General features: G+C 44.0%; 1 protein-coding gene across 1 annotated transcript in view; it reads right to left on the bottom strand.

Annotated features, from left to right (window-relative positions):
- Positions 1 to 736: 736 nt before the first annotated feature.
- Positions 737 to 10522, bottom strand: part of STK11 (serine/threonine kinase 11) — a gene marked incomplete at its 3' end in the record, with an annotated part of 17306 nt that continues 7520 nt past the window's right edge. Inside the window, exons 2-6 of the mRNA XM_010296545.1 lie at positions 7360 to 7443; positions 3364 to 3453; positions 1996 to 2128; positions 1378 to 1514; positions 737 to 864 (exon numbers count right to left, since the gene is read on the bottom strand). Coding sequence (XP_010294847.1) covers positions 737 to 864; positions 1378 to 1514; positions 1996 to 2128; positions 3364 to 3453; positions 7360 to 7443 — 572 coding nt within the window. The remainder of the gene's footprint in view (positions 865 to 1377; positions 1515 to 1995; positions 2129 to 3363; positions 3454 to 7359; positions 7444 to 10522) is intronic.

Genomic DNA, 10522 nt, shown 5'->3' with positions numbered 1-10522 from the left:
CGGAACTCTGGTCAGGGTCTCCCACACGCCAGAGTCACATCCCACCTGCTGCCAAATGTGGGAAAACCTGCGCCACCGAGTTGGCTGCTACGTGCAGCATAACTGCTGCCCTGACTATTCAGCTCTCAAAAGAAGTAGAGACCGTTCTACACTAAACCTCAAACAACCGCAGTGACGGGAACAAAAACACAAACACAAAGCACAACCCTCTCCTACCCAGAAAGTGCTACTCCTGTTTTCTACCACAGCCCTGGTGTGAGAGCAGGCACCGGTCACTTTGCTCTGGTATCTTTGCAACTCTAAATTTGGGGGGAAGGAGGCGACAACTGCGACTGAAGCAAATAAATTCAGAGCAGAGGCTGATGAGGAAGGACAACAGAACCCAAGTACTCAGTATTTCACATTACAGAAAGCTTGGGCAAGGAATTTGAGTGATTCAATTTAATTGAGCTTTGTCTTTAGATTTAAAAGCTTCTCAGGGCACAAGAAACATAACGCAAGAACCAACTCTTCATAGAGTAGTGACTGCAACCCATGCAGGGTTTAGTGTATCTCAGGAAAATACCAGTGTTAAAGATCTTTCAAAGTTTTATAAGGTTCATAAGCGTAACCTCCCTTTCTAACAGGATCCTATACCTTCACAGGATACTTGGAATGAAGCTTTCCCCAGCACTATGCAAGCTGAGCATTTGTTGCATCTATAAATTTTACCCTTTTAGTCAGTTGGGAGACTCACCTCTCAATAAGTCTGAGAGTGGAGGACCACAATCCTCTGGAATTGTGTAGTCACCTTTCCCGATGTTTTCAAATAGTTTATAGATATTATCCCCTTCAAAAGGGTATAGACCCGTTGTAATGTTGTATCTGTAAAGGCAGAAGGAGAAGCTGTGTAAGAAACACCACACAGAACAGTTCTTGTGTGACTACATAAACCAAAAGAAGCTAAGAGGAAACTAAAAGATGAGTATTTGACAGTATTTGGAATGCCTCTTTAAACTTCTCCTTCCTTTATCACAGCCTCTTCAATCACATGAGTCAAAACCACCAAGACATCTCCCTGACAGGCCGGGATGGAAGAAACTTAAAAATAAATTCTAGAGGTATTTGTGGTTTGTATTGTTACAGTAGCTGTGCATCTCAGATGCTGAGAAATGGCTGGCAGAGTTACTCACTGAGAGTAAAGACTACTTTCTTCAGAATTACAAGTACTTTGGGGAACATAAACCCATCCAAAGAATGGACCAACACACATACACCCTCCCTGCTCCCCCCAACAACATGCAGAAAAGCAGCAATCAAGGCAGATAGCACAAGACTGAGCTATTTGGGGGCTTGTAATTTTTTATTGCAATTCTTGGGTGCTGCACGGGCACTTACAGTGTGACCCCTGCGGACCAGATGTCTACTTTAAAGCCTGAAAACGTGTCAAGGCCATTGGCAATTTCTGGTGGCTGGAATGCTGGCGACCCTTGGCTCGTTCTGCATGTGTCATCCTCTGCAAATGGATGCAATGCCTGCACCAGAAGAGACTGATTAGTTTCAAACTTGCAAGGCAAACAATTGTTTGAAAAGTTTCACCTGGAAAACAAAAGGGGAAAGCTCTGCTACTGATGATCTACTTACGTATCATGAGAACAGGCCACTGCAGCAACTACATGCCAACAGTGACAATTCTTGCACCTCTCCTACCTAGCTAAGACAGTCTTCATAGAATAGGAAGGATAAGGTTACATAGATTATCACCAGTTCACCACACTGTTGGGTTTGTCTAAGATTGATGTCTTCCTCTATATGCTTCCCAGATGGAAGTTTTGTGCTGCTAGCAACAAAAGTGTTTTGCCAATTACAAGAAATATTCAGTCACTCTAGAGGACTCTGCAAGTTTAACAGAACGAAAGCCTAAATGCCCAATAAATCAATTGACACCACAAAAGTGACCTACATGTAGAATGTCCCGCTTCTCACATTCTTGATTTTGCTGTGCTTCTCACATACCTCTGCTACGCCTAAATCGGATATTTTTAGTGTCCCATTGGTTGTTAGCAGGAGGTTCCCCGGTTTTATATCCTTGTGGACGATCCCTTGGCTGTGCAAGTATTCTAAGCCATCTATAAGCTGACAAAAGTACCTGCAGAAAGAGTTGGAGGAAGAAAAAAAAAAGTCAAGCACTTCCATAGACTAAGACTATGGGAAATACTGATAATACATAAAGCAAAGAATACTGTTATTGGAAACAAGTCAGAAATACATTTACGTTTGATGAGGAACTTGAAATTGAATTATGGTGTGTAAGAAACAGCACTTCATCTTCCAACAAAGTCAGATGTTACCTGCCAGAGCTCTACAGCAGTGTGCTAAACACTTCAGACCCTGGGCTCCTCCACACAGAAGCCCTCTTGACAAGTTTGCGTATTTTTAAGTGCTGAGCACCGTGCTGGCAGAGACCTGATAGTTAATTCTGACATTGCCTTTAATCTGGGCTAAGTTAAGCTAGCAAAAGAGGCTCTTTCAGTGGCATAGCTTGCTCTAACAGCAAGTGGGGAAAAAGTTTCCTTTAGCCAGTAGAAAGTGTTTTGCTGTACTCATGGTCAGAGACTATGGGCAGGCCATTACCGTAATGCAACAAGCATTGTGCATTGACAGCCTGGCAACAATTGTGCATGCAGGTTTTTTTATCTCACAATAGCCAGAAATAATACTTAATGTGCCTATATTTCAGTCAGGCTATCTGTAGTCTCAGACACCTTTTTTAAACAAAATGAAAACATGACCATGAAGTTACGTTGTTACCACAGATTTGCTGGTCTGCACTGATTTGATATACATGACAATGTTCTTGCATCTATTTCCAGAATTCTAAGGATCCTTTACTTGCAGAGTGAACGGGGCTTCAGACTAGCTTGTCTACCAACTAAACAAGCTAACAAATCATGCTGGATATTGCTAGTCCTTAACCATCCAAAGACCTTTATTCTCTTTTCTGACACTGAACTGTATGGCTTGCCTCCATTTAGGCAGAGCAAGTCCCCACGGATTCCTCCATTGCACCCATCTTTGCTGAACGGCAGAGCTGTAGGAAAGCAGCCAGGAAGCGTTGTCATGTATCTTGTGAAGCAAAACAAGAGTAACATAAAATTCAATAGAAAGATGTTTTTTCTTCCAAGAATCTAAGGGTTGTCCCTGCCACCACTTCATTAGTTTTTCATTTTTTCCATGGATGTAAAAGATGCCGTTACTACACAAAGACAGTTTTACTTTAAAGTGCAGCCAGCAGTCTAAGCAACAGAGTAGAATGTGCTCTTGAATTCAAGAGAGCACAGTGGCGAGAGGCTAATGCAGCCTAAGGAACAAAACTGTACTTACCCGTGAGCCTGAAAAACTGGAAACCTCTTTTCTGGGACACTGTCCAGCATTTCCTGCATCCCACACACACAGTACTCCATCACCATATACGTGAAGACAGAGTTAAGGAAGCTTCAAGGTTAAACGCTCCTCACACAAATGCTGTGTGAGGATTGCAGCACCGTTCCAGTGCAACTGGAGAGCTGCTGCACAGGCAGCCTTGCTACCTGGTATACACACGCCGGAGAGAGAGCCGGAGCTGTGCTGCACGTCCTGAGGTAGCTCCCTTCCTCCAACCGTCTAACAGGAGACTGAAAAGAACCCACGAGAAAGTTCTTCTGCACGAGCTGCAACTCCATGATCAGACCTGAAACAGGATGTGAACTCCACAGAAATTAAGTTGGAGATCTCACAAGAATGGCAGAACTAGGATAACACTCTGAAGCGGCTACAAAAAGTTAGGAAACCCCTGGCAGAAGAGTTGTAGGCTGTAGCACGTTCTCCCAATAGCCTGACTGTTCTGCACTTGACACAGGTGAGCTCCCATCACCTTCCCCAAAGTTTCTGCTATTCTTCATCTCCTGTTTCAAAATGATACGGCTGTATGCACTATTTAGCAGCTGCTGCTTACCCCCATCCCCATGCTAGTATTTCAGTAGCAGGAGAAAGGATCCCTAGAGAGCTGGGAAGCTTTATTGAAACTGCATGGATAAAAAAGTTACAACAGAATGCCAAGAAGTGGTGGCACTTTTTAGCATTTGTACCCTTGCAGCACATTCTAGTTTTCATCTCCTTAAGCTTTAATGTTGGGGCCAAACAATGGAAACTACATAACTGCCTAAAGCAATAATTGCTTCAGTTCTCCTCCTCTCCCTGGGCTTTTAGAGGCAGACTGCGCACTGCGAGGGGCTTGCAAGAACAGACCCTGAGACATCTGCTGGCTTTGCCAAGGGAGTGCACCTTCAAGATAAAGAGCAGAGAAAAGCAGGCAGCTGTCAGGCAGCCCATGTTCTCCAGTAACACAAAGCATTTCTTTGGTCACTCTAATTATTCCTGGCAGATGCCTTCTTAACCTAAGCCTAAAATAAGTTGCTTATGTCCCAGGATGCCACCTTAACTCTCGAGGCAAGAGAGGCTAAAGAGACAACCTGCATTTTAAGTGGGATCTGTGCTAAAGACTGTGTTGCCCTTTTGTAGCACGTTCTATCCAGGAGCTCAAAGCACTGCCCAAGCTCATTAAATTCATGCTACATTCCCCACATGAGCTGCTCTTCAGAGGGACACTAAAGTTCTCGCAGATTTTATGGTGGACACAATGCCACCCAGTACGTCATCAGAAGCAAGAATAGCAGAAAGAGCTCCCAAAATTCATTTCTACCATTTCCTACTCTGGAAGAAATCCGTGAACTACTTGTATCACAGTGATGTGGAAGACATCAACTCTCCCATCTTCAGGAGAATAATACTAACAGTGGATTACATAGACTAACTCCTGAGAAGCAAAACCCAGGCCTCGCTCTCATCTACAAAGGACAGTCCGATTTTGGTTTCATTAACTGCCAGACTATTTTTCACCCCTTCTTTTGTAACTGATTTGTCTCTGGTTGATCAGCCAGATTAGAGAACAAACTTTCAGGCTAGAGCAGATCTATTACAGATGCCCCAAGAAGACTGAGGCTCTCAAGTCTTCTAATCAATAGGGTTCTGCTCCCACGCACAACTGCACATACTGGTAACAGAAGCTGTCAGAAAGGGTGCCAGCTGGGATGCTGCTTATTGAACTGGGTTTATTTTCTGCCTGGATTAGTTTCTCCATTCATCACCAGCTCTGCATTCCCAGCCACAGCAGGTCATCAACGCAGTCCATTAAATACTAAATGTAGTTGATACTTTAAATCCAGCCATCACAGCTTTCCCTTTGCCAAAGAAAACCATCGAAGCCTTTGACTAGGCAGGTAAGTTGTTAAAACACTATCTTCCCAAGTATAAATATGGCTGAAGCCTGCAGTTCACGTCTATCAGCAACAGAAAACCCGGTCGAGAACAGATTCCTTCCTCCTTCTGCAGGCCCAGTTTTAAATGCCACAATGGTCATTCTGGAAATAAGGACTTTTTTTCATTAGTAAGGGGGAAGCTGACATCTCTTCCCTATACCCCACTCAACTTTCATCTTTCATTGCTTCTTGCAAGGCGCTAATACAGGCACGTGCCCGACTCCACAGTGAAATGAGTAAGGGAACTGACCTACGGAGAAGCCAGCCTAGAAAAGAAAGTTCCTTTTCAGCTGGATCTGTTCCCAAACCTGTTTACCATGTGCCTGCACAAGCGTTTGTACTGCCACATCCTAGGACATGCTGCACAGGCACCGGCAGTGCCAACGAGAAGCTGGAGAAAGGTTAGGCAAGAACATGATCATGGATGAATTCCCAGCCCCAGTGAAAACAAGAAGTTTCTCCAGTTACTGACACTCACGTGCACAGAATAAGTACTTTCAGAAGCAAACTTTCTAGGAGTGTAGAAGCAGATAAAGACAAGAATAGTGAAGTCAACCTATACTTGCACAGGGAAAGTACTGAAAAACAATTTATTCCTTTTCAAACACCACTGTTCAGAAAGTAAAGCAAGGAGCATCCTTCCTGGCTTAAAGAGGTCACATTTCTGAATGACCATTTTGGGTTGTCATCACCCGTTACCAACACATGAGGTCTCTCTCGGGCTCTTTTTCCCCCATGCTTCTCCTTTAGCATCCCAGCTTCTTAGTAATTAAATGGTATCCTTCTATAGACAGTAATTGAATCACAGTCCCTTCAGCCTGTTAAGGCTACAAAACACAAGCAAAACTTGTCATCTTTTTTAATACTAATGATTTGGTGCCAGAGTTCTTGAGCTAATTAAAGCACACAATTAAACTACCCATTTTATGAAGTACTTTAATTGGAAGACAGTATTTAGAAAATACTGTCAAAAATAAAAGCAACCATTTATAACATGTATTGCAACAGATCAGCTCAATAAACTTAAACTGGCCCAAGTCAAAATGGACTCGGAGTGGCAGACTCATTAAAATCCATCCAGCTACTCACTTGTATTTCACTTGCAAGTTAAAGCATGTAATCACATTGGTTAGCATCTATACATACTTGGGGGGGGACAGTGCACTGTCAAATAACATGCTAAAGTCTGAAAGATGCACTGAGATCACAAGCCACAGGGTTTGATTCAAGAGCTGAACAGTTTAGTCTCAAAAAGCTGAGCTGTAGACCTCACAAGGAGCAATGGGCTTTCAATCTCTCATGACTGCTACAAGCTTTAGGTCACTTAAAACACTATCACAAGGGACTTTCACACAAACAACAAAACAGAGGTGGCTTGGGCAGGCACAGGAGTTCATCTTATGTTGTTAAGGATAACCAGCAAAGCATACCAACTACCACCAGAAAAGATGGCACTGCAGCAATGCAGACCCTCCAAAGGGGAGGAGAATGTTGCAGACATGCAGATGCCAGCAAATAAGTAGATTTTTTTCTTCTTCTTTTGAGGGCAAGAAAAAAAACCTAAGCCACTGCCAAGGACTTAAAGGAAAAAGCATTCCAAAAATTGATTTCATGCAGCATAGACAACAAAAGGTCTGTCTTCAGGGAAAGAAAGCACTAACATACACCACAGCTAGGACAGGAGGTTAGAAATGACAGATCCACAGCTCTTTTTTCATCTCTGAATTGCTGAAGGTCACAAAATAAAACACAGTATTTGAGGATCAGTTCTTCCCTACCCCAGCCTTGCATCTGTAACCTGGGGACGATATTTCGTTTCCTAACTGGGAAGCTGGGAAACTTAAGGAAATGCACTCGTGTGGAAAGTATTCCAGATATGCAGTATGTTTAATATCAGTGACAGCAATTTTAAGCTTAAGAAACATTCAAAAGGGCCTTAACAAAAGCAGAACTATCATGATTCAGCACTATAGCAGAGAACAACAGAAATTCAAACCTTAACAAATGTGTGAAAAAAGGATATATTTTCTGCTTCTCTTCATTGTATAATACATCCACCAACTGTATAACGTTTTTGTGCCGTAATCGTCGCAGGAGCTGAATTTCCCTGCAGGAAGAGAAAAGGAAAAAAGTTGTTTAAAAAGTCTACTTCCTTACTACAGAATTAATGTTTTCTAAATCATATGGATTTTAAAGACACTTCAAACTGTATTAGTCCCAGCTGCTTCACCTAAGACTACCTATGCATGCTCTTTGACAGAAGGTCTTGGGTGTTCTTGAATTCATTAGTCCAAGGTTAAACCATGAAAATACCTACCCGTCACTGACTAGGACTATAAACAAGTACCCCTTCAGTTAACACTACACAGCCAGTCAGTTTTTTCTGGGCAGGAATTTTAGTCCATTGGTAAACAACAGCAGGAGAACTATTCTCAAGGAACAACCTACCTTTGTGCCGGACATTAAATTGGTCATACGAATTGCCTGTGTCAACACTCCGGTGCCATTCAACACAGGCTGTGTTACACCTGCTAATTTAAAGTTTTATTCTGCACTCTAATGTAAGCTTTATTCCAGTTTTACTCATAAAATCTGTGCAGTGCTCCCCTTTGGCTATTTGACTGGTCAACAGTAGGACACTGACAATCAAACAGCCCCGTTCAAAGCAAGTAGGAACAAGACAACGGCAAGCTTGATCAGAAGTAGTACATCATGCTGAGCCAACCGACAGAAAACAAGTCCTGTGAGTCCAGGTGAGATCCTGCTGGACCCTCAGGCACCAGGCTGTGCAGAAAGAGAAAGCAACCTGAGGACACACTCTGCAAACCCCCTGCCTCCACAAGCAGCATTGGCCTTGCAAGGGCCTGGTGCAGCAAGACAGGCCTCCTCCTCCCACCCATACAAGAGGGGTTTACGGTGTCCCCTGCGGTCCCCTGTTCAGCTCACATCCTTCCCTGTGGCCCTGGGCAAGTGCCTCACCATTCCCAGTTAATGCTAGTGCTGGCTAAAGGAAAGGTGCAATGGGAACTGAAACGCTGCCCTGTCAACTGCTCAGGCAAGTCAAAGCCTACCCCGATTTGCTCCACACGTCAAAGAGGCAGCTTTATCAGCTTTCCTCCAATTAAATCTTTTCAAACAATGCTGGACTGTTGGGAGCTTAGCTCACTACCAGTCTCTTCAGTTAAACACCTAAAGATGCACTATATTTGTGTTTACCGTCATATCTAGGACAGTCACTTCTAAGACAAAGCTTTTATGTTTGCACTTCTTGCTTCTTTATATCTAAGTGTCATCTGTAGTTAAAAGAGCAGAAATAAATTTGCTTGGGCTTCCAGCCTTCATACTTCAGGGTACGTTTTTAATCAGCATCGTGACCAGGATCAACCCCCACAGACATCACTGTAAGGCAGCATCGTGCAGTTAGGTGTGCTCTCGTTGTCACAGGCAGGCAGTGCCGGTGCCAAATGTGGCTGAGTAGTTAACACAGTACAGCCCATGTCGGCACAAATTCTGTTATTTAGCTAGGAAGCAACTTGAATATTAGTTACTGACAAAAAAAAGAAAAAGTTTCTATACCTAACAAGCAATTTCTTCTGATAGTTGTTGCATTGTGAATGGATACAAGTCATTTAAACATAAATATAAAAACATTGGAAACTGGCTAATCTACTAAAGATGTGAACAAATGAAACTAAATTGATTTCTTTTTTATACCACCTGAAATCAATCTGAAGAGTGGCTGTTCAGCAGAACATGACTTTCTACAGAACATAAACACTGCAGAAAAAGCAGGAGAGGTGCCTCGCTAGCAAAAAGAGACAAGCGCAGCAGCGGCAGCAGCACTGCATCTTGCACGATGCAGCCATAAAAGGGAAGACAGCCAGCGTGCCCAGGCTGCCAAGGGGCAGCGCGTCGCCAGCGTTCCCGAGCGAGAAGCCCTGCACCAAAGGCTTCCTGTGGCCAGGAGATGAGCGCAACATATGTCAGAACTCCAGAGACGTCCCCAGGTGGGAGATGGCAGCGGCCTCCCGGCAGTCCCATCGACCCTGCTGAGGCAGCCTCGGCTGGGTCCCAGCAGCCCCAAACTGCCCCGGCACCCCTCTGGCTCACCGCCTCGCTCCTGATGCGAGCTATCCAGACGTCTGCCACAGCAGCACAGCCCTTCTCCCGGCTGCACGAACCGCACTTGGAGCTGCTCCGAAGTCACGCACAGTTAACAGCTACAGGCTGCCTGCCCCTGAGCACCATCAAAAACAACAAGCTGTTCAGTGTCGGCGTTGCAGGCCAAAGACGCCCGAGCTGGCCAGTCCACTAGTGTCATCAGATTAAGTGTCTTTGCAGCAGAGTTAGCACAGAAAATCGTCTTGAGGACACATCAAAGTCCTCACATGCCGTAGCCAACTACTGAGGCAGTTTCATAGTGCCCTTTATTAAAGCTGCAATTTCCAGGAATGGAAGCAACTAATGTAAGAATTGCAACATTAGTCTCAGGAAGGAGTCGAAAACAGGAGTTCCAGCTAATAACTCAATTTCTTCCAAACTTTAGTCCTAACTTAACTTGATTGAACAGTTCAGAGATCTGAATTGAATCCTCTGTTTGTAGAGAATAAATAATGTAAAACTGAGCGAGGAGACATCTTCCCTTGTCTATGAAAATGGACCCTTGTATGTCATCTCATATCAGCTGTTTTGATCTTTGTCTCTTGGGATTTTGTGCTGTGCCCCAAACCACATTTTACTATCTTTTGCATTATACTTAGCCTGCAAAACCCCACTGGGTGCCAGCTGTGAAGAAGAGAAACAGGAGGATCAGGACAGTCAGGTCAGGGTGGTTCTGTCAGTGTCTGGAAGTGCAGATACTGCTCTTCATTCCTCTGCTGCTCGATTCTGAGCTTGTGCTAAACTGTACATAAACTCTTCTTTCCAGCTTCTTTCTCTTGCTTTAAAGATGCTTTAAGCATGGTTACATTTCAACAGTTAGGACTCCTGAAAGCAGCATTACAAGGAATTCAGAGCACAGCTTCAGAAGCAAGAGCCTCTGCCCAAACACATGACACACCAAGCTCAGAGCGCCACTCACCCCTTGCCTGCACAATTAGCCAGCTTCTTATAACGAGCTGTGGCCAGTACAAAGGCTTGTTGATGCATCACATCTGATTAACAAACCAGTAACTGCTCCTTCGAAA

The sequence above is a fragment of the Phaethon lepturus genome, unplaced genomic scaffold, assembly GCF_000687285.1.
Source record: "Phaethon lepturus isolate BGI_N335 unplaced genomic scaffold, ASM68728v1 scaffold49401, whole genome shotgun sequence".
In the NCBI taxonomy this organism is placed as follows: Eukaryota; Metazoa; Chordata; class Aves; order Phaethontiformes; family Phaethontidae; genus Phaethon; species Phaethon lepturus.
This window is presented reverse-complemented; position numbering and strand designations above follow the sequence as displayed.